The 26,614-nt window shown below is 50.5% G+C and overlaps 1 protein-coding gene across 3 annotated transcripts in view; it reads right to left on the reverse strand.

Moving 5' to 3' along the window:
* Positions 1-26,614, reverse strand: part of CACNA1B (calcium voltage-gated channel subunit alpha1 B) — a 216,255-nt gene that overhangs the window by 37,714 nt on the left and 151,927 nt on the right. For all 3 annotated transcript variants that reach the window (XM_081593188.1, XM_081593189.1, XM_081593190.1), the window contains exons 21-31: positions 19,024-19,150; positions 16,282-16,411; positions 15,923-15,982; positions 14,660-14,766; positions 9,169-9,265; positions 7,900-8,060; positions 6,508-6,645; positions 5,559-5,760; positions 5,170-5,334; positions 4,745-4,855; positions 4,315-4,398 (exon numbers count right to left, since the gene is read on the reverse strand). In XM_081593188.1, the coding sequence (XP_081449314.1) occupies positions 4,315-4,398; positions 4,745-4,855; positions 5,170-5,334; positions 5,559-5,760; positions 6,508-6,645; positions 7,900-8,060; positions 9,169-9,265; positions 14,660-14,766; positions 15,923-15,982; positions 16,282-16,411; positions 19,024-19,150 (1,382 nt within the window). The remainder of the gene's footprint in view (positions 1-4,314; positions 4,399-4,744; positions 4,856-5,169; positions 5,335-5,558; positions 5,761-6,507; positions 6,646-7,899; positions 8,061-9,168; positions 9,266-14,659; positions 14,767-15,922; positions 15,983-16,281; positions 16,412-19,023; positions 19,151-26,614) is intronic.

Below are 26,614 nucleotides of genomic sequence, written 5' to 3' on the forward strand. Positions count from 1 at the left end.
CCCCTGTGTTGTTCATCAGTTACATCCACAGCGAGTCACACACCAAGTTTCCAAATACAAGTGAGTCTGTGTCCAGGCTCTTGAGCTATTCCTGTGCCAACACCACACTGTTTTAATTGCTACAACTTTCCAGGATGTCTCCTCACTGTCAGGAGCAGCCTCCCCACCACAGCCCCCCAGGAGCACCTTCTTCTCAAGTATCTTGGCCATTTGTGAGCCTTTCTCTTTCTTACAAATGTTCAAAACAATTTGCCAAATTCCATAAAAAGAGACAAACAAAAAGAAAAGCAAAATAATCGGTATTTTTATTGAAATTGCATTGAATCTATAGATCAATTGGGGAAAATTGTCATCTCTATGACATTGACACTACTTATCAACATTATGTACAACTCCATCTATTCAAGTCTTCTTTAATATCTGTCAATAAAGTTTAATAATTCTGCACAAAGAGATCTTACACGCATACCTTGTTAGGTTTATCATCAGGAGTGCTGATGTTGTAATGAAATACAATACACTCTCTTGAGTAATCTCAAATTTAGTTAGTTTTAGATTATTCTAGATCTTATCCACAGATGATGTGTCTTCTTTGACTAATGGCAGTTTACTTAGTCCTCTTCTGAAATTTAAATATTTACTTTATTTTTTCTGTTTTATTCATTCAGCAAGTATTTACGAATACCTGCAAACTGTCAGGCCCTATTTTAAGCACTGGAATCAGCAATGAGCAAAACAGACAAAAATCTGTTCTTATGAAGCTGGCATACAACTTACTGAACTGTTGATATATTGTTCAGTGTTGAAAAGAAGTAGTGGTTACAGACATCCCTGTCCTTTTCTGATTTTAAAGGGAATTGTTTCCAAATTTCACCACTGTAGAAATTTGCATAGGACTTTTTGGTAAATGCTCTTCAGGTTAACACATGCTAATAATTGTCATCATGAATAAACCTGACCTTTGTTGAGTATCTTTTCTGCATCTGTGACAGGCTCATTAACAGCGTCCTTTGACCTATTCATGTAAATTGCAGTGATTGACTTTCTGTGTGGAATCTGGTGCTCCTGGGATAAACCTGATTGCACTTCTTCCTGGACACTGCAGGATCTGGCTTGCTTACATGCTGTTTTGAATTCTGCATCTATGTTAATGAGTGAGTATGGATTATGATCTTCCTTTCTTACACTCTTTTTAAAATTTTTGATGTCAAGATTATACTAGCCTCATACAACTAGTTAGGAAATGTTCCCTCTTCTATTCTCTAGAACATATTTAGGATTGAAATGGTCTTTCCCCATGTTTTAGGTAGAAATCTAGTGTACAAGACTGTCATAATCCAGTGGTGTGAGCCATGCCCGAACATGGATCCCAAGGTTAAGAACAAGCTACTGATTGGACCTCACACCTCCTACTCTCGGAAGACTTCTGTGGGTCCTGGAGATAGCATGCACAGCTAAGGAAAGACTGCTGCGTCCCATTTATCAGGTGCCTCAAAGCTACCAGGTTCCAGAGCAAGAGAAGGCTCTCTAGCAGGTCCGCACTGCAGTGTCAGGAGCCTGCCACTCAGGCCATAAGCCCCAACGGGCCCCATGGTGCTAGGAGTATCTGTGGTAGATAAACACCTGTGTGGGGCCCTCAAAGCCCCCACAGGAAAGTCAATATAGTCACCTAGGCTCCCGGAGCAAAGATTCACGTCATCTGCAGAGATGTCATGCCTGGCTACAGGGTCCTACAGAGACTGTCTGACCATGAGACACCATATCTATGGCACCAAAGTTGCCCTCACGAGTCGTGTGCTGCAGGCCCAGCAACAGCCCAGGGTACAATGGACACGCCACATCTGGAGCCACACAGGAGCAAGTCTAGAGGCCATAGTCACGTGACAGGAAGGCCCAGCCCAGGCTCTTGCCTCTGTCACACCAGTCTCTTCTCAGGTCACCCTTTCCCAGCACATCATGGGGTGGTCACTAAAACTGGGCAGTAAAACTCAAAAACTCCTGGGATGGTTATGGAGCGACTGGCTTGATATACTAGTGCAGCCCTCATCGGAGCCCCAGGCAGGGTCACCCAAGAGACAGTGTGAGGCCGAGCTCTGGGTGGTGAGCCCAATCTACCACGGCATGTGTCCATGCATGCGCATGCTAGTGCACACGTGTCTGCATGTGTGTGTGCGCGTATGTGTGTAGGAAGAAGTTGTCTCTGATAAGGCAAGGACTCCAGCTTGCTCAGGCCTCTGGAGGGAACAAGGTTTGGGGCAGAGGCACCTGCTGGACCTGGGAATGGATACTATGTGTCATATGTCAACATCCACCCTGGCACCCACAGCCACAGAAGCACTAAAACCCCACACATCTTGGACATGCTGGCCGACAGATGTCAGCAGGCCTCCGCTCACACAGCAGACCCACAAAGGCAGGGACTGAGACGGCTGGGGGCAAGGCTGTGCCCAGGCCCAACGGCCAGGTTCCTCCTTAGCAAAGCTAATAGAGCCACGCACTCCTGAACGCCTGCCCGTTACAGGCAGAGGCCGCCTCCAGGCCTCGAAGGGGGGCCACACTGGGTGCTGCCACCAGTCTCTCTGTGGGGAACTTCCACCTGGAAACAGCAGAGACTGGTCACATCTCAGTCAGGCCTGCCTTGGCTGATGCACTAGCGTCAGAGATGCACCAGAACGAGATTCCACACGACATCCCCTTACAGGACAAAGGAGGCGCAATAGGGTGAGAGACCCAGGACCCACTGGCATGTCAGCCTCCACATCACTCGGGTGTCGGCCAGGTGAAATGCTGGGACAGCCTCTTGCAGGCAAAGAAAAGACGCTGGGGTGGTGGGGCTGTCCTTCAAGATGAACTGACGGCCAACAGACATACTGGATGCCCAACCCAAAAAAAAGGCATGGATTTAGGAAACAAGGAGCCAAAGTAGAGGTGGCCCCTGTCACCCACAGGAGCCCAGTGGGACTCTGCACCACCATCCCACAAACTCGAGTGAGGCACATCTAGGAGTCCGGACTCAAACAGGTGGAGACAGCTTCCTCTGTGGGACCCAGAAGGCCACTGTGGCTCCTGTTACTCTGGGCTCTTCACAGCCAAGGTGCAAAGGGCAGAGCCGCTCTTGAATAGGGAAGGGAGAAGTGTGTATGGAAATCAGGGGGCTCCCGGGGGCCTTTCTAGAAGTTTCTGGGACCAGTCTGAACTGTGCCTGCACCATCATGGCAGCCAGAGCCACCACACAGCACAGCAAGCAGGGCCTTGGCAGTATAGCATGAAGGCTGGCTCACTTGGTATGACCAGCAACCGGAGCAGCAGAGGGCTGGCCACAGCAAAAGGCCCCAAGATGACGTGGGTCCCCATGGCAACCGTAGGCGCCCTGTTCCTCCCATTAACTCCCTCCTCCCTGAGGTCATGACCAGCACCACCTGAAGCCGGAGACGGGGGCCGACATGAAGTGTGGGCAGAGCTGGGTGGGGCCAGGGCTGCAAGCAGATGCCCTGGCCCTGCATGTGGCCCTTAGGCCCAGCAGCACAGGCCGCTTTACCTGCCTCAGGGCACTCGAGTACCTGGGAATCCACACCCCAGGCAAGCCTTTAGCCGAGGCCTGGTGGGCACAGAACTCTGCAGCTCTGATCTGTGACCCACTCTGTCTCCACAGCCTCTGGGGGATGATCCAACTCACCCGACACGTGGCTGGAGCCTCGGCCCCTCTGGTTCTTCTCTCCCCACCCACCTCCCCAAAGCTCTCCTCACAGTTCTGCCTCAGAACATGTGCTAAAAAATAACTTTCACAAGAACTCTCACCTCAGTGTCTCTTCCTAGGGAATTCAACTTAAGAAACATAGATGTTTTTGCCTTTGATTCTATCAATCTGTTGTGCTTAAAGAACACAGCTTTATGACTCAGCTCTTTCAAATTTGTTAAGACATGTTCATGCTCTAGCACTCCGTGCACAAACACACACGTATGTAAAACAAGCCTGATATTTTAAAATACTCCCAATCCTTATTGGCTTTAGTTGTATCTTTTTGGAACCAGTTGTCAGGTGCCTACGGATCAGACACACACGAAATTACAAGATCCTTATCTTCCTGGTCCCTTACACTCCCAGGTGATTCTCAGGCCATCAGCCTGGAAGACCTTGTGGGAACCAATTTCTTATCCAAGATAAAGCATTTGCCTATAGGACACCCAGCCCCCAAACTCGCCTCTGGGGAGGAGCTTTGTGGGGAAGCGTCCTCTGAGGAGGAGCTAACCCCCCGGCCTGGAGGCATAGTGGGGAGACCGCTCAGGGCCTGCAGGGGCAGGAGAGCTACTCACCGCAATCTCTGTTACTAAAATATCAGTAATACTTCCCAACACAGTGACAAAGTCAAAGACATTCCAGGCGTCTCTGAAATAGTTCTGGAGAGAAAGAAGGGCAGTTAGTGCTGGGCTGGCGGGGGTGGGGAGGCTCTGCAGTCAAGCTGCAGGAGGTGGCCTCTCGTCAAGAAGGTAGCAGAGGATACATGTCCTCCCTCATGGGCAGGTGGGCGGAGCACAAGGCCGCACATCCCCTCCCCTCCAGGAACAGGGTGGGGGCAAAGGTGGGGCAGAACCCGGAAGTTGCTTCCCTGGGGCCTCTTCAGGGTCATATGTGCTCTGAGGGTTCAGGGAATCCCAGCTCCAAACAGTGAACACCCAAAGGTCCGCTACAGAGGGGTAGCCAGAACACAGATACCAAAAGGCCAGGAGGGGCTAAGGCACATACCAGCACTCCAAAGGCAATGATCTTCAGCACACACTCCATGGAGAACATGGATGTGAACACGATGTTCAGACACTTCAACATCAGCTCGTACTCGTAGGGTGCGTCGTAGAACTGCCCAAGGAAGAGGTGCTGTTGGCTATGGACTCAGCTGCCCCGACACACCCCACGGGGCTCACGAAGACCTCCCGTCACAGCATAGCGGGCAGGGACACCCCTCCCTGCTCCCCGTGTCTTCTAGAACCTTCTTACGATCTCAGCCCATGGATGACCAGGGAATCAGGATTGCATAGGCAACCCAAGCTGATCAGCACTCAGGGTGGTATCACTGCTGCTCACGCCCCAGGAGGAGGCGGGCTCTCCACCCGGCTGGAGTCGAGTCCCCATGTCCACGGGCGCCCGCAGTCCATCGTGCAGGCCTCACGCACCTTCATCATCAGCACCACTGTGTTGAGGGCTATCATGGCCATGATGAAATACTCAAAGGGTGGTGAGACCACGAACGTCCACGTCTTGTACTGGAACGACTGCTTGTTCTGGGGCATGTACCGCGTCAGGGGTTTGGCGCTAATGGCGAAGTCGATACAAGCCCTCTGCGAGGGAGAAAGGAGCAGTGAGAACTTGGACCCCTTGGAGCCCCTGCACACCCCCTCCCTCAGCCACACACAGAGCCCCGATGAGAGAAGGCCTTCTCCAGGCAGCCCTCTCCACCCCATACTGGCCAGGGGTCCCCACACAGAAAGGAGGCCCAAGGGCCCTGACCACATTGCCCACCAGGCAGCTGCTTGGAGATGGAAAGGCAGGGAATCAATCCTACCTCGTTCTTCTCCAAGCTGCACTCAGACATGACCTTGTCCCCCTGCTCCTGGAAGGTGATGATGATCAAGGCCACAAAGATGTTCACAAAGAAGAAGGGGAAGACCACGAAGTAGACCACATAGAAAATGGACAGTTCCATGCGGTACCCAGGGCTTGGGCCCTGCTCCTCATAGGTGGCGTCCACCGAGTGTTTCAGCACCCTGGGCCAAGAGCCAACACCAAACATTAGGGGAGCCCAGGAGGCCATGGTCCCGGGAAAGACGAGATCCACGTCACAGGAGGGCTTCTGTGGCTGAACCAGCGATGGTGCCATGCATGGCCAGGCCTGCTCCCCAGGAGAGCCGCGTCTCCCAGCAGCAGGCTGCCCCTCCCAAAGGGTTTATACTCAGGGCTGCTGGGGACCTCCAGGAGGAGGCCTTGGCTGCCTGAGGTCCTACCCCTACAAGGAGAGGCAGGAGAGGCCCAGCAGTCCTGTGCTGCCCGGCTCTCTCCCATCTCACACCAGGTCACCTACCCACAGCCTACTTCACCTGTTGTCAGGAAGCCCTGGGCTCAGCAGAGTCTCCTGGCAGAGCATCGATCCTACCTTCTGAGGGGTGGTCCTCTCAGCCCTAAAGGAAGCCCCTGCCATCCAGTGCAGCACAGAACACATGCGTCCCTCAGGCTCCCCTCAATGAGGCCAGCAGCTAGCTCAGGGCAATGCTGAAGGGATTCTCTTCCCTCCGGCGCCCTGCCACTGAGCAAAGATTTTTAGGAGCTCATGATACTGTGCTCTGGGCTTACTCTCCTCCTCCTCCAGGCTGCCCACTCCCAGAGGCAGGGCCTCCTCTCACCAATAAGCACAGAGCATAGGGCGTATCTGCTTAGTGACAGGTGCAGAGTCTGAGCTTCCCACCCCAGCTGCCCCCTCTCGCCTGAGCAGCCGTGACGAGCCGGGCAGCACTCACATGGGCCACCCTTCACCCGTGGACACAGTGAACAGAGTCAGCAGGGCCCAGAGCACATTGTCGTAGTGGAAGTCGTATTTCTTCCACTGGCGCGGCTGAGCTTCCACCTCCTCCTTCTCGTAGTCCAAATACTGGCCCCTGGGGGTGGGAACACAGAGGGAGCCAGAGGTCAAAGACAAAGGATCTAAACAAACCCCCGTGTCTGCAGTCAACGACTTTTGGAAAGGGTCGTCCATTCAGGGGAGAAAGACTGGTCTTTTCATCAGATGGTGCTGAAACCACTGGGTATCTACAGGCAAGAATATGAATGTGGACCCCATCTCACCCCATGTGTACAAATTAACTCAAATGGATCAAAGGCCTAAATGTAAGCAGTAACTCTATAAAACTCTCAGAAAAAAATATAGGGGGCCACAGAAAAAATAGATAAATTGGACTTCATCAAAATGGAAAGCTCTGTTTTTCAAAGGAAATCATCAACACTCAAAATGGGACTAAAGACGGAAAACCATCTGTCTGATAAGGGGCTTTCTATCAGCACTATACTAACAACTATTACAATCAGTTATAAAATGGATGAACATTTCAATTTAAAAAATGAGTAAAAGACCTGAATAGACATTTTTTTGCAAAAAAGACATACAAATTATCAATATGCACATGAAAAGAGGCTCTATATCATGAATCATCAAGGAAATGCAAATCAAACCACAATGAGATGCCACTTTATCCCCACTAAGATGGCTATAATTACATTTTTTAAAAGGAAAAGAACAGTGCTGGCAAGCCCGTGGAGAACTCGGAACTCTCAGACACTGTTGGTGGGAAACATTTTGGCAGCTCCTGAAACTGACAAAGAGAATCACCACGCAGCCCAGCAACCTCACCTCCAGGCTTATCCTTGAGAGAAATGAGAGCACCTGTGCACAGAAGCCCAAACGTGGGGACAACCCAAATGTCCACCAACAGGTAAGCGGATCCCTTCAGTGAGGTTTGACTACAGAAGGAACGACATCCAGCTGTCAGGGGAGGGAGGGCCGCTTGGGCCACAGCAGGAGCAACTGTGACGGCGGCAGCGGTGGCGGTCAGGTGCAGCAGACCACACAGACCACACGATTCCCTTTACGTGCAAAGTCCAGGACAGTGTTCACTCGGGCATCAGCCTTCCCCCGCCCCTCCCTGAGGGCACTTCTCTTGTCTGCTCAGCTGCGGCCCGAGGCCTCAGTGATGAGGAAGTGGCTTCAGCCCTGGGGCGGCCCCCTGACCTTAGGGCCCAGCCTGGATCTTGAGGGTTGACACAGCATCCAGCAGTGGCCGCACTGAGCTCCCTGAGGTGTGCGGGCAGGAAGGGCCCAGGCACAGCGCTGGGGACAGCGGAGGGGCCCGGTTTACCTGCAATCCCGCTCCAGCTCCTTGGACTCATCGGTGCAGTAGAAAAACTTCCCCTTGAAGAGCTGTACCGCGATGACAGCAAATATGAACATGAAGAGCATGTAGACGATCAGGATGTTGAGGACGTTCTTCAGGGAGTTCACCACACAGTCAAACACAGCCTGGGGAGGGGCAGGGCTGTGAGGGGGCGGGGCCAGCCCGGGACCTGGAAGGGTCTGGACCCAGGGACCAGGAGGGTCATCCTGGACCGGATGGGTGGGCAGGAGGTGCTAGCAGAGGTGGTGTGGTCAGGGGGCCAGACACCATGGAGAACTTGGGGCTGGGGCCAGCGCTAGGCCACTCAGCCAGGCCTCGGGCCAGCATGGAGGGAAGGCACAGGGCTACGCTCAGGACAGTGCTTGGCCTCTGGCCATCGGGGGCATTCGGGATAGGGGAGACAACCGGCGATGCCGAGCGCAGGTCAGGGCAGGACTTGGGGCACGTGCGTGAACCAGAGGGGACTCCCAGCTGTTCCCACGGCCCAGGCCGCCTGTTTTCCAGTGAACCTCTCCCTGCTGCCCTGGTCTGGTTGTTGCTGGCCGTGCACAGAGGCCAATCTGCAACTGGCTCTCAAGGCCCCGTGGGGCACACTCCACACACAGGCAGCTGCCTTAGCAGCCCTGCCCTGGTGCCTCAGTCATCCCTGAGCCGCCCCTTCAACATGGGCTCCAAGCAAACACCCCGAGAATCTCACATCGCTTAGTGTCTCCACGGCCTGCACGTCCAAGGTTCTCCTAACATTTTACTGCACAGTCTTGGAGGATGAAGTGAACTTAAGCGCAAGCTCAGCAACAATGAGACTGCAGCCCAACCCTAAAGCCACATCCCCCCACCCTGCTCTGCCGGCATCTCCCTGTGACCCTGACCCCTGCACTACAGCTACTGATGAAACACTTGGTCCCTTGGGCGCCCACGTGGAGGAAGAAGAGCCTCACAGGGCATGCGGAGAAGGAGCCCCCTCGGAGACGGTCCCAGAGCTGAGAGCCCACCCCCTGTATGCGGCGCAAGGCCTCCCTCGGGGGGCGTCCGCTCGGCTCTGCTCGTTCCCATCCCCACGGGAAGCTGCGGCGGGCCAGGCAAGATGCATGTGTGCGCCCACAGTGCACGCCTACATGTACGTGTGCACACACGCACACACGCGAGAAGTCTATATATGCACGTGTACACACATATGTACACGTGCACACACACAGCCCCCACCCCCCTCCAGGCCCCACTCCAGACTCTCACTTTGAGCTTGGGCAGCCGCTTGATGGTCTTGAGTGGCCTCAGCACACGCAGGACCCTCAGGGACTTGATGGTGCTGATGTCTTTCCCTTTGGAGCCTCTAGAAGGGAGAAGCCACCCATGTAGACAGGTAGGGTGCATACCTGTGCCCAGAGGACTGGGGACAGGGCAGCCTTGGTCCTGCAGACACCACAGGCCCGTGCATCTCCCCCAACAGGCTGCCTGAGTGGACAAGGGCTGGGGCCAGGTCAGCAGCACCTAGTGTCCAGGGAGAGCTGAGCTTCTGAGTGCGAAGAGTTCATTCCCCCAGAGCCCATCATTCAGCACTCCCACCCACCCCACACCAGAGTCGTCCAGACACCATGCCAAGACCCCAGGGGGAGTAAAGGTAGGTGGGCTCCAAGACGGCAGCCCCAGCCCAGGCAGCACGTGCAAGGCTATGAGCAGTGCAGACCCTGCCCATCACCATGGAGTCTTCTGGAAGGGCTGGCCTGCCTGCCTTTCCCCACTGATGGAGGGAGGGAGGGTTCACACCACCAGGACTGAGCCTGATGTCAGGGAAGCGCCCAGTTGACTGTCATGCAAAGGCAACAACAGCAGAATCTATCGAGGCTGTGGCACATGTGGGTGAAGTCCCTTCTTCTTCTGCCAAAAATGACCCTTCACTGCCTGCTGTCTGCCCTTGTAACATGGCAGCATCTGCTCCTGCCTCAGAAACATTAAAACGGACTAACGGTGGCTGTAAATTAAATAGCTGGCTGCCTGGTTCTTCCTGGCTCCATGGCAAACCCCACTGGTCTTTCACGTACCACAGGGCATCTAACATGACTCGAGTTATATAGACACATTGGTGGGGAGACTTCTACAAAACTGCAAAAATGGTATGTAGGATGACTATAATTGTTAAGACTATGTGTCTAAAATATTGCTGGTTTGTTAATGTTCTTCCAGATTTAAAGAAATCTTGTCCCTTAAGCTATCAACAATTTGGTAAGATATACCTCTGTGAACAGAGATGAAACATTTACTTTTTCTCCTTGATTCCTTCAGAATTCAGAGTATTTCAGTGAGTATTCTTACTTCCATGACAATATACTTATTCGCATAAGTTCAATAAGAACCTATTCTCCTTCTCCAGGACACAATTGGAAACACTGGCCATATGACCAAGGCTTTGACTGACAAGGGGCTGCAGGTAAAATCTGATGGCCATGTCCTTGGCTTGGTTTCCTGGCTTTGAAGGCTTTTGAAAGTTCAGTCTGAGACTCCTTATGAAAATTAGCAGCAACAAAGCCATCTTAAAAAGAACTTAAATGATCAGTCACTCTTCTTGCAGCACTTATATAAATAATCATACCAAATTTAATACAAACAAAATTACTTTTACTGTGATTATCTTTGATTTTTTTAGAAAGGGAGTATTGTAGAGAGAAAAAATATGTTTACCCCTCCATAGATATTAGATTCTAGTCCTAATAATTGTTGTTGAGGTTTTGCTACATACCTACAAACTTGTCTGGATCCTGAATTCTTCATTTCCTCAAATATCTGGCTCTGACTTACCAAACTCATGTTTCCAGTTTTATTCCACCCCTCTAATATGAGATCAATCAGAACAAAGACTCTGCCCCAAAATCTCCTTGGAAGAAACTGCACCAGGTCCCCCTCGCTACCCAGAGGGCAATGAACCTCAGGGACTTCAACCTTGGATAAATATTTCAAACCTGAAGAAGCCCCAGCATCCCCTTCTCTGGTCTGATCCCCTACAATGGTTTCTCAATTCCTGGGGCAAAGAGGGGCAGCAGGCCTCAGAGGGCCCCTGCGACAGTGTCCAGCAGGCCAGGCCCCTGCTGGTTTTAGCGGGCTCGTGCTGGAGCAATCCCAGATCCCCAGCCCCAAGGCTGGGGCTGCCTCATTCCTGTTGCTCTGCCCAGGGCTGATTCTGGTCTATCCCAACTGGGTAGATCTGATTTATCTCCACTCACTAGGAAACCCCACAGCAGTATCTGTCTTTGCAAGACATTTAGGGAGACTCCTTATTTCATGAGAGGAGATTCTCTTTCCAAATACATTAAAAACTAAGTGACCCCTGGCTTAAATGGGTAAACATAGCAAACCCTGTGAATAAGTCCATCACTTGGTTAGGAGCAAATATGCACAAGATATGATCAGAACCTCTCCTTAACTCTTGAAGACACTGCACGGTTCCCTGCTAAGACATCAGCTTCCCAAGAGACACCCTTAGACTCTGGCCGAGATTGGTCCTAATAACAGGATAGCCTTCAGTTATCTTTAGCGGAGCAATAAGTTGTCTGTGCTTTGGCCAACACCACCTACAGTACCTGGATTGACACTTCTGGGGAAGGTGAAGATCAGTTATATCAGATCATTGAGCCAGCTACTTGGCTCAAAACTGTGACTTCTTCATGGGATCTTTCTTTGATTGGTTTGGGACCATGACTCCAAAATACACTTCAAACATTAGAAATTATCCTGTTTAGAATGCCCCTGCTATGTTTGTCATAGTCGCTCAAAAACTTTAAATACATGTTTATAGCTGATAGCCACTAAGTAAGTGGTCTCCATTCTGACTGGAATGTCAGAAAAGAAGCAAAGAAAATGACCAACATAAGGATTATAAACCTAAAACTGTGATCTGTGTGAATGTCACGGGGATTAAGCAAATACATCATGACCTGTGGATACCATGTCTAAGATCAAAGCTGCAAAAACTACACAATGGGAGCTGAGTATGGTGCTAACATCTGTGAATAAAAAGTACTGCCTGCCATATCAGTAAACAAAGGATGCTGCCGCCATCAAGCCATCACATTACACCTGACAGTGAGCCCTGAGGAAATTTGGGATGAGGTAGGATGTCCCCCATCTACCAGTGAGCCAGCCCCCCTCAATGGGACACCTCGGGGAGACTCAGGAGGAGAAGTGCAGGACACTGTCCCCAGATAGCCGAGGTGCACATCAAAGAAATGACTTCAGTGAGCCCAGACTCTTGCATTTCCCATATATAGGAAAGCACTAAATTCCTTCAGATGCCTGCTGCTGCTGCTGCTAAGTCGCTTCAGTCGTGTCCAACTCTGTGCGACCCCATAGACGGCAGCCCACCAGGCTCTGCCATCCCTGGGATTCTCCAGGTAAGAATACTGGAGTGGGTTGCCATTTCCTTCTCCAGTGCATGAAAGGGAAAAGTGAAAGTGAAGTCGCCCAGTCGTGTCCGACTCTTAGCGACCCCATGGACTGTAGCCTACCAGGCTCCTCCGTCCATGGGATTTTCCAGGCAAGAGTACTGGAGTGGGGTGTCATTGCCTTGTTTTCTTTAATAGTAATCTTTTGATATTCTGACTACCGGGTCTCTGGTGCAAAAATTCCTACATATCGTGGCTCATGGCTTCCCCCTTGCCTCTTTGGTACAGTCTCTCAGAGTTATCTGAGATGTTGTGTCCCAGGCTTAAGTACTCAGTTTTGTCAGCCAAATACAAGGTAACTCTAAACTTACAGGTTGTAAATTTCTTTTCGGATGTCAAATACAAATTGGCACTTGTCATCTACCTCTACAAGGATTAAATCACATGCTGCTGTAGCTGCTGACTTTCAACATCCCCCTGAAAGGAATTCCAGGTGGAGAGCACAAATGAGGCCCTCGGTGCTCTAGGAAAAACTGGCAGAACAGCTCTTCAGACAGTTAGATATTTCCAGGAGCCGATTTTATGAGCCCAATTCTTGCATCTCCTCTTATCTAGAAAAGCACTAAAATCCTTCATGGCGAAGACTGCTCCTCATCACTAGCAGAAACCTTCTGCAAAATATATGTGCTTAATTGTATGTATTCCCCTTCACCAAAATCACATATTTACTGACCTTTCCCCCTACTTCTTTGGAGCAGTTTCTCAGAGCTATCTGAAATGCTATCTCCCATGATATAGTCCTCATTTTGGCCCAAATAAAATTTAACTTGCAACTCTCACATTGTGCTTTTTTTAAGTCAGCACAGTTGACACACCTAACATTTTTATCACATCTCTCAGTTGGGTTGACAGTTTGATCAGAAGGGGAGAACTGTTTAAAAAAAAAAAAAGAGGAGGGGAAGAGGGAGAGAAAGGAGAAAGAGGAAAATGAAGAAGGAGAAGAAGGAAAAATAAAAAGAAACAGGCCCAAAGTGGAGCCACTTGCCCCCAGGAGAGCAGACCAGGACCTAATTGCAGTTTTAACCTTTCCCAGGAATGAAATCTCTGGAATCACCTGGTGAGCACCATTGAGGTAACACTCCCTGAAGCAATCCTTTCTTTCCTCTTGTTAAAACCTTGTCTGGCTCCCTGTCTATAAAGGCCTTCCATTTTACACAACTTCCATCATGTACAGCCTTCCTAACTACTAGATGGGATGCTGCCTGTTCACGAATCACTGAATAAACCCAATCAGACCTTCAGATTCACTCAGTTGAATTTTGTTTTATAACAATGAGGGTCAAAGATGCTGGGCATTTCAGGGAAGTGTGGAAAGGAAAGAGCAAAGAAAGCCCTGTTTCCAGAGGAGACGAGTGGGAAAGTGTCTCAGGATGTCCAACATCCTGGCAGCTGGGGTCACACAGCTCCCACTCAGAGTGGGCACTGCCCTCCAGACCCAGGTGCCCAGCCTCCAGCGCTCAGTCAGGATGCCCTGCTCACCAAGGGGGGGCCATGCCCAGCCCCAGCCCCCAACCCAGCCCCCAGAGGTGAGGTGGGGACATGGGGCCGGAGTACATGGCTCCTGGCAGCATGCAGACCAGATGGTGGAGGAAATGAGCAGAGGTGAGGCATGGTGATGAAACGGCCCACGTGGGGTCGCAGCGTGCTGTGATGTGGGGCAGTGTGAGGGGGCAGAGGGGAAGGCATTACCCCATGAAGCTCCTACCGAGAGTCCAGCAACAGGAGACAAAGAGAAGAGAGTCAGTGAGGAGGCCTCCCTGTGGGCTCAGAGATGACCCCAACCCTCAGGATCGCTGTCCATTGAGGAGCTTACTTATGTCTTTGTCTAGGTAAGCAACCCCCTCCCCAGAATCTGCCCCCAGCTCCACCCAAGCCCCCACCCACCACCGTGCAGGGTCTGAGGGAGCCAATCTAGGCCCGGCCCCAACAGGGCTGAGTGTTGCTCACTAGGGAGCCACAGGAAACAGAGGAGCCCCCTAATAGGGGGGACATCCAGCCGCACCCACTTGCGCTGGCTGACCAAGCAGTGTAGCCTCCCCGGGGCACTGAGTTCTCTGCAGGATGCAAGAGGCAGACACCTTAGGCCAGAGCCTGCCTACCCAATCTCAGAACCACAGGGTGTGTCAGGGACGACGAGCCTGGAGGTCCTCCCAGCCCCACAGCCCGCCCCAGGCAGAGAGGGACTGACGAGACAGCGTGGTGGCTGTGGGGCCCCTTCCTCCCCCACCCCCACACTAATCATAGCTCTGGGGGGTGCAGTCCAGCAAGTCAGAGCAGACCCAGGTACTTACGAGAAGGCAAACGCCACCAGGGCCCCACTGACCACAATGAAGTCCAGAATGTTCCACAGATCCCGGAAGTAGGCACCAGGGTGCAGCAGCAGTCCCAAATCGATCATCTTTAGGGGAACAACAGACTTTAAGAAACAGACTATTTCGGAAAAGAAAGGCAGAGTCAGAGCCCAGAGACCAGCAGTTAGAGGAAGGATGCTGTTTCATGTTGTGTCCCACCAGCAGAGAGGACACAGTCCTGGTCGTGTCTCTCAAGGTGAGGAGCCACGGCCCAGGTCACGTCCCGTCGGGGGAGGGGCCACGGCCCAGGTCACGTCCCGTCGGGGGAGGGGTCACGGCCCAGGTCACGTCCTGTCAGGGGAGCGGACATGGCTCAGTTAATGGCCTCTTAAAGCCTCAGCTGGCATTTGGATTTCCACGCCCTTGACCCCAGTGACTTCGCATGGTCAAGACTGGCTGAGATCCTGCCAGGCCTCCAGCTCCTCTGGAGCCTGAGTCTCCTCCTCACTGGGCTGCAGGCACACCTACCCGGAACTCACCACCTGCAGACCCTCGGAGCGTCAGCCCCGCTGGGCAGGAGGAGGTGCTGTGGAACTGCCCCTTTGCAGCGGTGACTTCTGGAGGCGTATTACTGTTTCTGGGCCTCAGTGTCCTTGTTTGTAAATTGCAGTAACACCTCCCCCAGGAATTTGCGAGAGAAGCGAAGTGAGTGTGCTGGTGCACTCAGAAGCCACCCCGAGCCACCATGCGAGCACCCCCTCCCTCCTTGAGCTGCCCCTGTGGGGACGCGCACAGGCCCTCGGCAACGCCTAGAGAAGGGCCAGGGCCACACAGCAGTCAAACACCAGGGAGTCCTCTCCGCCCACCTGCTGCAATCTTTGAGCCTTGAGGCCACCGCCCTGTCCTCCTCGCTCTCCTTCCTCCAGCTGAGGTCCCGGCCTCCCTCTCTGCTGAGACAACCCCACGTGTGCTGGGCTCATACCACACAGGAGGGGAAGCCTGTCCGCCTCAGAGAGAAGGGTCTCTGCCAGCAGGTAGTGGAGACCAGGCCTAGCACTCATGAGCTCTCCTGAGACTGATATAACACTGTGGGGAATCCTTAGCAAATGTGACCTCATGTCTCCACAAAACACAACCTCTGCAGGTGGGCTCATCACCCACACACGTGTGCACACCCAAGGCACACTCGCCACATGCCTTCATCTCAGTCATGAGGGGGGATGAGCAAAGCCCCGCAGTCACCAAGGCAACCACATGTCTCACCTTTATCACCATCTCAAAGGTGAAGACACCTGTGAAGATGTAGTCCATGTACTTCAGCACCTGGAACCAAAAAGAGAGGCTTTTTTCAAGGGCAAGGCAGGAAGCTTGAGCTGGGGCCAGTTCAGCAACTCCAGGTCTTCTTCCAGGAGCCTGAACAGTTAACCCATCAGCCTGGGGCCTGTGGGCAAAGGTCATGGGGAAGTGAGGGAAGGCTTGGCCAGCATCCCATGGGAGGGGCCCCTGCAGTAACGGTCTTCACTGCATCCTGGACACGTTCCCAGACCTTCAGCCCCACACTCTGATGGGCAGACAGGGCCCTGACAGCACCAGCCCCTCCACAGCCCAACAGCAGCACTCACGTTGTTCCTGGGCGAGTCTGTCTGCACAGGATCCTCAGCGGCCAGGGCAATGCTACTCAGGGCAATGACCACGAGAATGACCATCTCGAAGTACCGCATGGTCACAATGTAGTGGCAGAAGCGGCGGAGCCTAGAAGGCAAAGCACAGGTCAACAAAGGCTTACGGAGGGCTTGCCTGGCCCCTCCCCGCAGAAAGAGCTGAGTTCTGCTAAATGTCCCTCTGTTCAGGTGACAGCAGCCAGGTGACTGATGGGGACTAAATTCCTGGGAGTGAACAGGAGTGGTGGAAGGCTGCAGAAACCCCAGGCAGGGCCAGCCACCACGGCTCACAGGTCAAGTTCGTCTGGCCCTTTTGCTACATTAAGTTCCACTGGGGCCCAGCCAGGCCTGCCTGTCTACCTGCTGTGGGGCTACCATGCCCTGGACAGGCTCCCAGCTCTGCTGTGGGTGGAGTAGAAGCCGAGCACCAACAGTCCCCGGGCAGCCCGCCTCGAACCCCAGTGCTGGGCATGGCACCCTCGTCTGAGCCCCCAGAGATGCGTGTGCACAGCTGCCCTTCAGTCGCCTGTCTGCCTCCACTCACTAGTCAGCGCCACTGACGACTATTCGGGTCTGTTCAGGTACATCCTGGACTGGGACACAGTGGCGACCAAGACACCAGTAAACAGTGTAGACAGAAATCGATAGAGGAGATGATCAGACATTGACAAATGCTACGACACAGCAGGGGACAGCGACCAGGAGACCAGCAAGGCCTCTCAGGGGGACAGTGAAGCCAAGCCTGGGTGACGAGCACACCAGACGTCACTTCTGCCGCCCCCAGAGACGTGCTCTCAGAGCCCCTCCTGCCTCCACGGGCTCGCCCTCCACCCGCCAGCCCCTGCCACCTCTCCTCTCACCGACACCGTGCTCCAAGGGACACCCGCGCCTCTGTCCCTTGCAGGGAACGGACCTCCTTCCCGTCGCCCCAGCAGCCCCCACCCCCCCAAGCTGCTCTTCCGAGACCCCGAGCGACCTGCTGGGACTTCTCCTTCCAAACTGAGACGCTTTCCTCCCCCCCACGATGCTCCATCTCAGGCTCTCGTCTACCCCAGCCCCTCTTTCCTTCAAAGCAACACTACCAGTCCATCTTGCGGCTGAGTTTCCACCCCTCCTCAGGCCCCCCAAGTTCTGCTGGCCACATGCCACCCACCAGCTTCCCCGGGCTCCGGGGCTCAGCCAGGCCTCCAGTCATCAAGCAGAAACCCTGGCTGTCATCCTTCACAACTCCACCCCCTTCCACCTCTATTTTGCCATCAAACCATGCAGATTCTGCCTCTAAAATTTCTCTCCAAGTACTTCACTCCCAAACCTCTCCACTCTGACCACCCTCATCCAATCTCCACGACCACCTTCCAACGGTCTCTCTGTGTCATCTCCATTCTCCCCACCTAAGGGCTCCGGTGCAGTCTGACCGAGACTCACCCCCACTGCTCACAGCCTCTTCAGCTTCTCTGGGTCCTCACATCACCCCGCTTCTCCTGTCTGCCTCTGTGCTTTTCCACCCAACTGTCTTCAGCTGTTCCGAGCCCGAGGTCTTTCACTTCGAGACCATCACAAGCTCTCTCCGCCCTCTAAGAACACTGTCTTCTCCCTCTTCACCTCGACTCTCACCCTTCAGGTTTCAGCCGAGATCTCTCCCTCCCTCCAGGAAGGTTCCCAGACACCAGACCTCCTGCGCTACCTTCCCATGCTGTCACGTGATGGACACACCAGTCAGTGCTGGAGGCATGGGCCATACCTGTCTCTACCGCCATCTCACTCCCAACCCCTAAAGAGTGCGCTCCCCACACTGGCATGCTGAGCAGGGGCACGAGGGGAGGGCGGGCAGCAAGAGCTGGTGGAGAGACTGCTACACGACCGAGGGCAGGGGGGCTGGCTGGACACGTGGGAAAGGGACGAGGCGGTGGTCCCTCAGATGCTGCTGCTCCGCCCCCGTGGAGAGTTCCGCATGTGATCTGCCTGCACCCCTGCCTGGCGGGCTCCCCTCTCCTTCCTCGTGCTCCGCTCTGATCCCACTGCACGGTGCAGCCCCACCGTGCACAGCTCCAGTCCCTGCTTTGCGCTTCCTCCCAGCCCTTCCCACCATGTAGTGACTTATGTCCCCGCCTGAGCGCCCTGTCTGCCGCCTGCCTCTCCACTTGCCCGTAGCTTAGAGGACAGACTCTCACCGGTGCTGCTCATCACTGTGGTTCCTAGCACCTAGAACACTGTCTGAACACTGGTCGTGCTAATGGAGCAGCTGGAGTGATGTGTGGATGAGTGACATGTGGGGGCTGCGTGACGTAAACAGAGGAGAGAGCTCTGGACAGACACGTGAGTGACTGCAACGCACGGCCATGGGCTCCAGCGGAAGGTGTCGATGCGGCATGAAACTGGGTGTGTGTATGCAGAGGTGACCTACGGCTGCAGTGGGGGTTAAAAGCAAGGCCCTGGGATGCCTGTCTGAGTTTAAACCCCAGCTCTGCCACTGAGATGGATGGGCTGTATGTCTGGACACCAGCGTTCCCTGTGGCTCCATGTCCTCATCTGCAAAGTGAGGCAACAGCAGAATGTGCTCTGTGGGAAGTTGCGATGATCTATCAAGATGTTAATACACGTAACGGGCTGGGTCATGTCTAGCACACCTGCTATCATATGCACATGGATCACAGGCCGTGGACTAGGAGACAGTGCAGGACATGGGCTGGTGGCCAGACTCACAGGTTGGTGGGGCTTAAGCAGAACATGGAGCTGTACGGGACAATGGGTCGGGGTCCGCTCCTCATCACGTCATCAGCTTCCACCTCCTTCTTTCCTTCTGCTTGGCTTTCCAGGTCCACGTTACCACCTACAAGCACAAAGGCCACCAAGTTGGGGGTGCAACTCATAAACCCACACCATGCAGGTCACCCCTGGGCAATACCCTCCGAGCTCCAGCCCCACAGGTTCATGGACCCATCCAGGGAAGGGCGTGAGGCCAAGAGCACAGCTTCACACAAGGCCCTGTCTAATCACAGCCAGATCACCACTGAGGTGGGTGATGCCAGGCTGAGCCAGCTCTGAGGATCTAGCTGTCTGCTGCAAAGACCCAGAGACCCTTCCTCGCCTCTGCCTCCACCGGGGCCTCTGGGGAGCAGCACCAAGCCTGCTGGGCGGCCCTGGCTGTGGACGCCTCTGCCTCCCTGCGTCTGGGCTGTGCTCAGTCGTGCCCGACTCTTTGCCACCCCATGGACTGCAACCCGCCAGGCCCCTCTGTCCATGGGGTTTCCCAGGCAAGAATACAGGAGCAGGTTGCCATTTCCTAGTCCAGGGGACCTTCCCAATCCAGGGATTAAACTCGAGTCTCTTGCATCTCCTGCATTAGCAGGTGGATCCTTTACCACTGCGCCACCTGGGAAGCCCTCTGTCTCCCTAGGGGCCATTAATCTAGATGTTCTAAGAATATCAAAGCCACCTTCAGCCCCAGACCAGGGCCAGTAGGCTCTCCCATCCCAGTTCATGGCTCACGCCTCAAGAAAAGGTATCCTGGGCTGCCCAGTGAAAGCTGCCTCTGCCCTGCAGGCGGCTCAGGCAAGGCCAGCAGGCAGCAAGGAGGGGGCCTGTCTGGCCTGCAGCCACTTTCCAGAACCTGCTGGTCGGGCCTGACTGCAGAGGACGCTGACCCAGGCAGGACGCAGCACTGCCCTCGTCTGCACCCTCGCTGGCGCCTCACTTGGCCCTCGTGCCCCACTCCTGGCTCCCCCATCCCGAAAGGGCATCCTCTGCACTCAGCACCCCTCCCCTACTTGGCAGCCATAAATCAAACTCCCCAGGGTTAAAATGGCTGTGACCACTGTGCTTTTTAAGTAGATTGTGCTCTTCATGCATAGTATGTTTCTCACAGCAGTGCTTCATTTTTAACTATCCTAAGGTATGTTTCAATTTTTCAAGTAATGGTTCCTGAAACCCCAGGGGCACCAGGGAGACAGTGCAGTGACTCAGAGCCAATGTCCACCATCCACCTCACTTTTAAGAAGCATAAAAGCAGAAATGAAGGTGATTCCCTCCAGTCTTCTTCCCCAACTGCTGGCCACTCTGAAGTCCTACAGAGACCGAATGGATGAGCCAGAGAAAACAGCCTTGGAGACTTTTGGATAGCAGCCATTCTGACTGGCGTGAAATGGTACCTCATTGTGGTTTTGATTTGGATTTCTCTAATGAGTGATGTTGAGCATCTTTTCATGTGTTTGTTAGCCATCTGTATGTCTTCTTTGGAGAAATGTCTGTTTAGTTCTTTGGCCCATTTTTTGATTGGGTCGTTTCTTTTTCTGGAATTTAGCTGCAGGCTATCCAAAAGTCTACAAGCAATAAAGGCTGGAGAGGGTGTGGAAAAAAGGGAACCCTCTTACACTATTGGTGGGAATGCAAACTAGTACAGCCACTATGGAGAACAGTGTGGAGATTCCTTAAGAAACTGGAAATAGAACTGCCATATGACCCAGCAATCCCACTGCTGGGCATACACACCCAGGAAACCAGAATTGAAAGAGACACGTATACCCCAATGTTCATCGCAGCACTGTTTATAACAGCCAGGACATGGAAGCAACCTAGATGTCCATCAACAGACGAATGGATAAAGAAGCTCTGGTACATATACACAATGGAATATTACTCAGCCATTAAAAAGAATACATTTGAATCACTTCTACTGAGATGGATGAAACTGGAGCCCATTATACAGAGTGAAGTAAGCCAGAAAGAAAAACATCAATACAGTAAACTAATGCATATATATGGAATTTGAAAGATGGTAACGATAACCCTATATGCGAGACAGAATAAGAGACACAGATGCATAGAACAGTCTTATGGACTCTGAGGGAGAAGGTGAGGGTGGGACGTTCTGGGAGAATAGCATTGAAACATGTATATTATCATATGTGAAACAGAACACCATTCCATGTTCAACGCATGAGACAAATGTTCAGGGCTGGGGCAATGGGATGACCCAGAGGGATGGGATGGGGAGGGAGGTGGGAGGGGGGTCCAGGAAGGGGAACACATGTAAACCCATGGCTGATTCATGTCAGTGTATGGCAAAAACCACTACAATATTGTAAAGTAATTAGCCCCCAACTAAAATAAATAAATTCATTGAAAAAAAAGAAAATAGCCTTGGGCTGAATGTGAAACCAGCTCCAGCCATAGCAGCTATAGTGCTTTGCGGACTGTCAGCTGCCACCACCCAGCACCATTCAATTCCTGGCTGAAGGCATAAATTATATAGTATCATCTTCTAAGAAAGCAACTGGGCAATACTTATTTAAAGTGCTAAAACAATTCTGTTTATTGATTTCATTTGTACAAAATTATATCCTAAGGAAATCAAGCACGTAAACATCTGTATTCACAAAGGTGTTTGTTATAAGTTCTTTTACAATAATAAAAACTATGAAACATATAACCACAGGAGATCAACTAAGTGTGCAACATTTACAGGAAGCATCACACTATGAACATTAAAAGTCCATACAAACAGCTTAAATGAGCAAAGAAGCTTATGATAAGGTAAAAAAAAAAAAAGACCGGCTAACACTTGTATGTACCAAATAGACTCAACTATGAAAAATAATATATACAAGCAGAGAAACAACACCAGAATAACAGGAACTGTGGTGATCTCTGAAAGCCTTTCCAGTAACAATTTTAATTCTCTCCACTATACTTTTAACATTAAAATATTTTTTTCTGTGATGAGCATGTATAACTTTTAAATTAAGAAAACATTTATAAATTTAAAATCACAGCTTTTCAGACTTCTAGAATAACAAGCAAGCAAACTGAAGGACAAGTAAACTGGGGAAAAGGAACCAATATACACTTAACGAAGATTTTTCTTCTGCTTAAAAGAAATGGAACAAAGATGCCAGAGCCTGGATGGAAATACTTCTCCTGAAATAAATTTACTACAACAACAAGAGAACTCATCAATAGATCAAAACAGACCAAGAAAACAAGGAGAGGATCAAAAGAAGAGCTACAACCAACGGTAACAAAAAATTAATTGAAACAGAAGACAATCAAGCCAGATGATCAGATATGGGTCTTTAGAGGGGTGGATAAAGAAAGGAGCAGGATGTTCACTGGAAACAACCATGTGCTGGCTGGCCCAGGTGCTTCCACCCTCACAACAGCACTTACCGGCCTGTGTTAGTACCTCCAGTTTTCAGATTAAGAAACTGAGGCTGAACTTAAGAATCACCCTGTGGGGACAAGACCGACCAAAGCTGGGTAAGGCCGGGAAAGTGAGGAACCACAATAAACTGCTCCCTCCTCCTCTGAAAGGAGTCCAGACAGGCAGTGCCCTGGGCTTCCGGGCAAGCATAGGTAAGTCAGCTCTGGCAAGAACATCCCCCATCTGCCCACAGAACCCCCACTGACCAAGGAAGCTGCTGCCAACTTGAAGAGAACGTAAGCCTAATGTCCCAAGGTGGCCACCATGTAGAAAGAATTTCTCTCCTAGAGTTTTGTACCATCCTCGGGAGAAGTGAAAAGCCAGCCAAACAATTCTTTTTCTATAGGGCTTAATTATCTCATAAAGTCCGACTCAGAAAGGGTGCTTTATGGTTAATCATATGTGAACTCATATCAACAAACACAAAAAGAAGTGAGGTAGGTGAAAGACAGCAGAAACTAGTAATAAATGTATAATCCCCAAGGGACTTCAGATACAAGTACCTTTAGATGAGGACTGTAAAAGAACTAAATATAAATATGCAAAGAAATTTAAAAATGAGTCTTTAAAAAATGAACAAGCAATAGAAGTCTATAAAATTGGCCCAGCATTTCCAGGCCTATGACAGAGAGGCTTACAAAGGACTCATCCTCCTACTACAGACAATTATAAAAGCAGAACAAAATGTGTAACTGCTTAAAGAACGCGAGAAGCTATAATCCCTGGGAGACGCCTGTGCCTGGGGGCCACTTCCCATTGGTAGAAGTGGAAAGCAGCACCCCGACTGGGAGGAGGCGTGGAAGACTGGAGGTGAGGATGATGGGATATCTGGGAATAAGGGGCAAAACCCCAGAGGGGAGAAAAGGACAGAAAAGCGAGTCCCCCAGTCAGCCCCGACAATTCCCCTCCAGTCTCTGCTGTACTGGTGCAAGGCAAGGCTGGTCTCTACTGGGAGCAAAGGGTCTCAAGGCAGAGGCAGGGCTGAAGGCTTGATACTGGGAACAAATGCAAACAGATTCAACTTAGCTATCATTTTGCATTCAGATTATTCTTGTTTTTATTAGTGTTCTGGTTAAAGAGTTGCCATACCTTGAATAATGTAATAAGGCCTATTATTTTCAATGCATGGCATTTTTAGAAATGCATGTATAATGTTATAGCAGGAAGGTCTATACTTTAGGAAGATAGAAAATGATATTAAAGGAAAGTCTGTAGGTAAGAAATCAGTAAATCTAAATACAGTCTCTATAAAGTTGTTGGGAAGGAAGAAAATTTTATTCTACATTCCTAGGTTCTTCTGACTGGTCTAAGAATTAAATTGAGACGAAACTAGTAACATGAAAAAATCAAATTTAACTTTGTACATACAGGAACCACACATCTGTGAGAGGTTCAGACAGAAAGGTAGAATGAGGTGTGTGTGTATATATATATATATATCACCCTAAGCTAAACAATGGGATGTGTGCCTCAGGCTTCTAAGGATATTCATAAGACAACATAAAACAGAGAAGATTTTTGGTTATTAGGTGCTTGCCCTTCCAAAGAGATGGGGCCACTTAGATAACACTTATCTCTGGTAATAACTCTTCCCTGGGAAAAATCTCCAATCTAAATGCTTCTAGGTGGTTAAGGCAGGAACCATTGTTTCTCTTGGACCGACAGGGTCTTGGTTGCCTTTAGCTCAAAAATAATTCTCATGCAAAAATGACACATTTGGGGGAGGCTTGTCTAGAACCCCTACAAAGTCCAAAGAATAATAAAATCTATTTTGCAGGCAAAAGAAGGACTAAAATGATGGATGCTAACAAGGAAGTTGGGAAAAATGTGATTGCAGTTGCTATTCTAAGGTCTTAGAACTTAATTTAAAAATAACTATAGATTTTGTTATGCGAGCATGATAGAATTAAAGGATAACTGCTAAAAAAAGAAAAAGAATTCATAGTTCATAAACTATTAGAGGGGAAAATGTGACACAAAAGCAATTATTCAGTACAAAAAAGGAAGGCCAACAAAGGTCTGTCTAGTCAAGGCTATGGATTTTCCAGTGGTCACGTATGGATGTGAGAGTTGGACTATAAAGAAAGCTGAGCACCAAAGAATTGATGCTTTTGAACTGTGGTGTTGGAGAAGACTCTTGAGAGTCCCTTGGACAGCAAGGAGATCCAACCAGTCCATCCTAAAGGAAATCAGTCCTGAGTGTTCATTAGAAGGACTGATGTTGAAGCTGAAACTCCAGTACTTTGGGTCACCTGATGCGAAGAGCTGACTCATCAGAAAAGACCCTGATGCTGGGAAAGATTGAGGGCAGGAGGAGAAGGGGACAACAGAGGATAAGATGGCTGGATGGCATCATCGACTCGATGGACATGGGTTTGGGTGGACTCAGGGAGTTGGTGATGGACAGGGAGGCCTGGTGTGCTGCGGTTCATGGGGTTGCAAAGAGTCAGACACGACTGAGCAATTGAACTGAACTGAACTGAAAAAGGAAGGAGAAGGAGGAAAAACAGGAAAAATTGGAACAAACATCACAAGTCCAAGTAAATTAATAATCACAATATATACAAGCAGATGTAACCTGGCTACTGACTGACAGAGATTATCCAGGTGACATTTTAAAAACTACAGTTATATGTAGTTTCCAAGAGACAGGCTTAAAACACAAGGCCACATAAAGGCTAGAAGTCATAAGATGAGGAAAGATACACTTGGCAAACATTCATTAAAAAAAAAAAAAAACCTCAGGTGTATGTTCACATCAGGAAAACACAATATAAGAAACCAACCCTGAGAGGACCACAAGGTGACAAACAGTGCAGCCCCAGAGTTGCTGTTCAGTCACTCGGTCAGGGCTGACTCTTTGAAACCCCACGGACTGCAGCCCACCAGGCTCCTCTGTCTGTGGAATTCTCCAGGCAAGAAGACTGGAGTGGGTAGCCATTCCCTTCTCCAGGGGATCTTCCCAACCCAGGGACTGAACTTGCATCTCCACATCTCCTGCACTGCAGGCAGATGCTTTACCATCTGAGCTACCAGGGAAGCCCATATATTCCTCTTGCATGCATGCATGCATGCTCAGTTGCTTCAGTCGTGTCCAACTCTTCATGACCCTATGGATGGTAGCCTCCCAGGCTCCTCTGTCCATGGGATTCTCCAGGCAAGCATACTGGAGTGGGTTGCCATGCCCTCCTCCAGGGTATCTTCCTGACCCAGGGATCGAACCACCGTCTCCTGCGGCTCCTGCATTGCAGGCAGATTCTTTACCACTGAGCCACCAGGGAAGCCCCATATTCTTCTTAAGCATACCTAAAACATTTACAAATGCTGACCACATGCTAAACCATAAAGCTGTCATCTCTTGTCTCAAAGATGACCCTACATGAAGGTCATCATCTCCAATCACAGTACAATTAGGTTTCAATTTAAGGTAGTAGTCAGAAACCAAAAGACAGATTAAGATTTAAATTTTACAATTGGAAGGTGAAAAGTATGCTTTAGTTAAGTCAAAAATTATATATCATAGGCAGTATAAACGTGTCTACATAGAAAACAGCAGAAAGATTATTTGGAATAAAAGAGTGGCAACTCTGGGTAGACACAAAATCAATGGACAAAAACTGCTTTTATTTCTATATGGCAGGAGCAAAAACACAATTTTTTAAACAATACTATTTTAAAAACCAAATAAGTAAAAAGACAAAAAGAAGGAATTTAGGGGCAGTGAAACTACTGTGTATGATACTGTAATGACACAGTTATACATTCGTCCAACATCATTAGAATATACACCACCAAGAGTGAGACCTACTGTAAACTATGGATTTTGGGTGAAAATGATGTGTTGCTAGGGGCTCACTGACTGTAACAAATGTACCACCAGGAGGGGGATACTGACTATGGGGGAGCCTGTGTGTGTAGGGGTAGGGAGTATACAGCAAATCTCTATACTTTCTACTTAATTTTTACCTTGAAACTAAAACTGCTCAAAAATAAATACAAATTTTTCAGGGTAACACAAAAGAGATACAAATATAAAATCTAAGTAGGTAGGTAAAAATCCTATAATCTTACATTTGAATTACAAATGCCAAAAGA

Source organism: Giraffa tippelskirchi, chromosome 4, assembly GCF_054371585.1.
Source record: "Giraffa tippelskirchi isolate mGirTip1 chromosome 4, T2T-mGirTip1v1.2.pri, whole genome shotgun sequence".
NCBI lineage: Eukaryota > Metazoa > Chordata > Mammalia > Artiodactyla > Giraffidae > Giraffa > Giraffa tippelskirchi.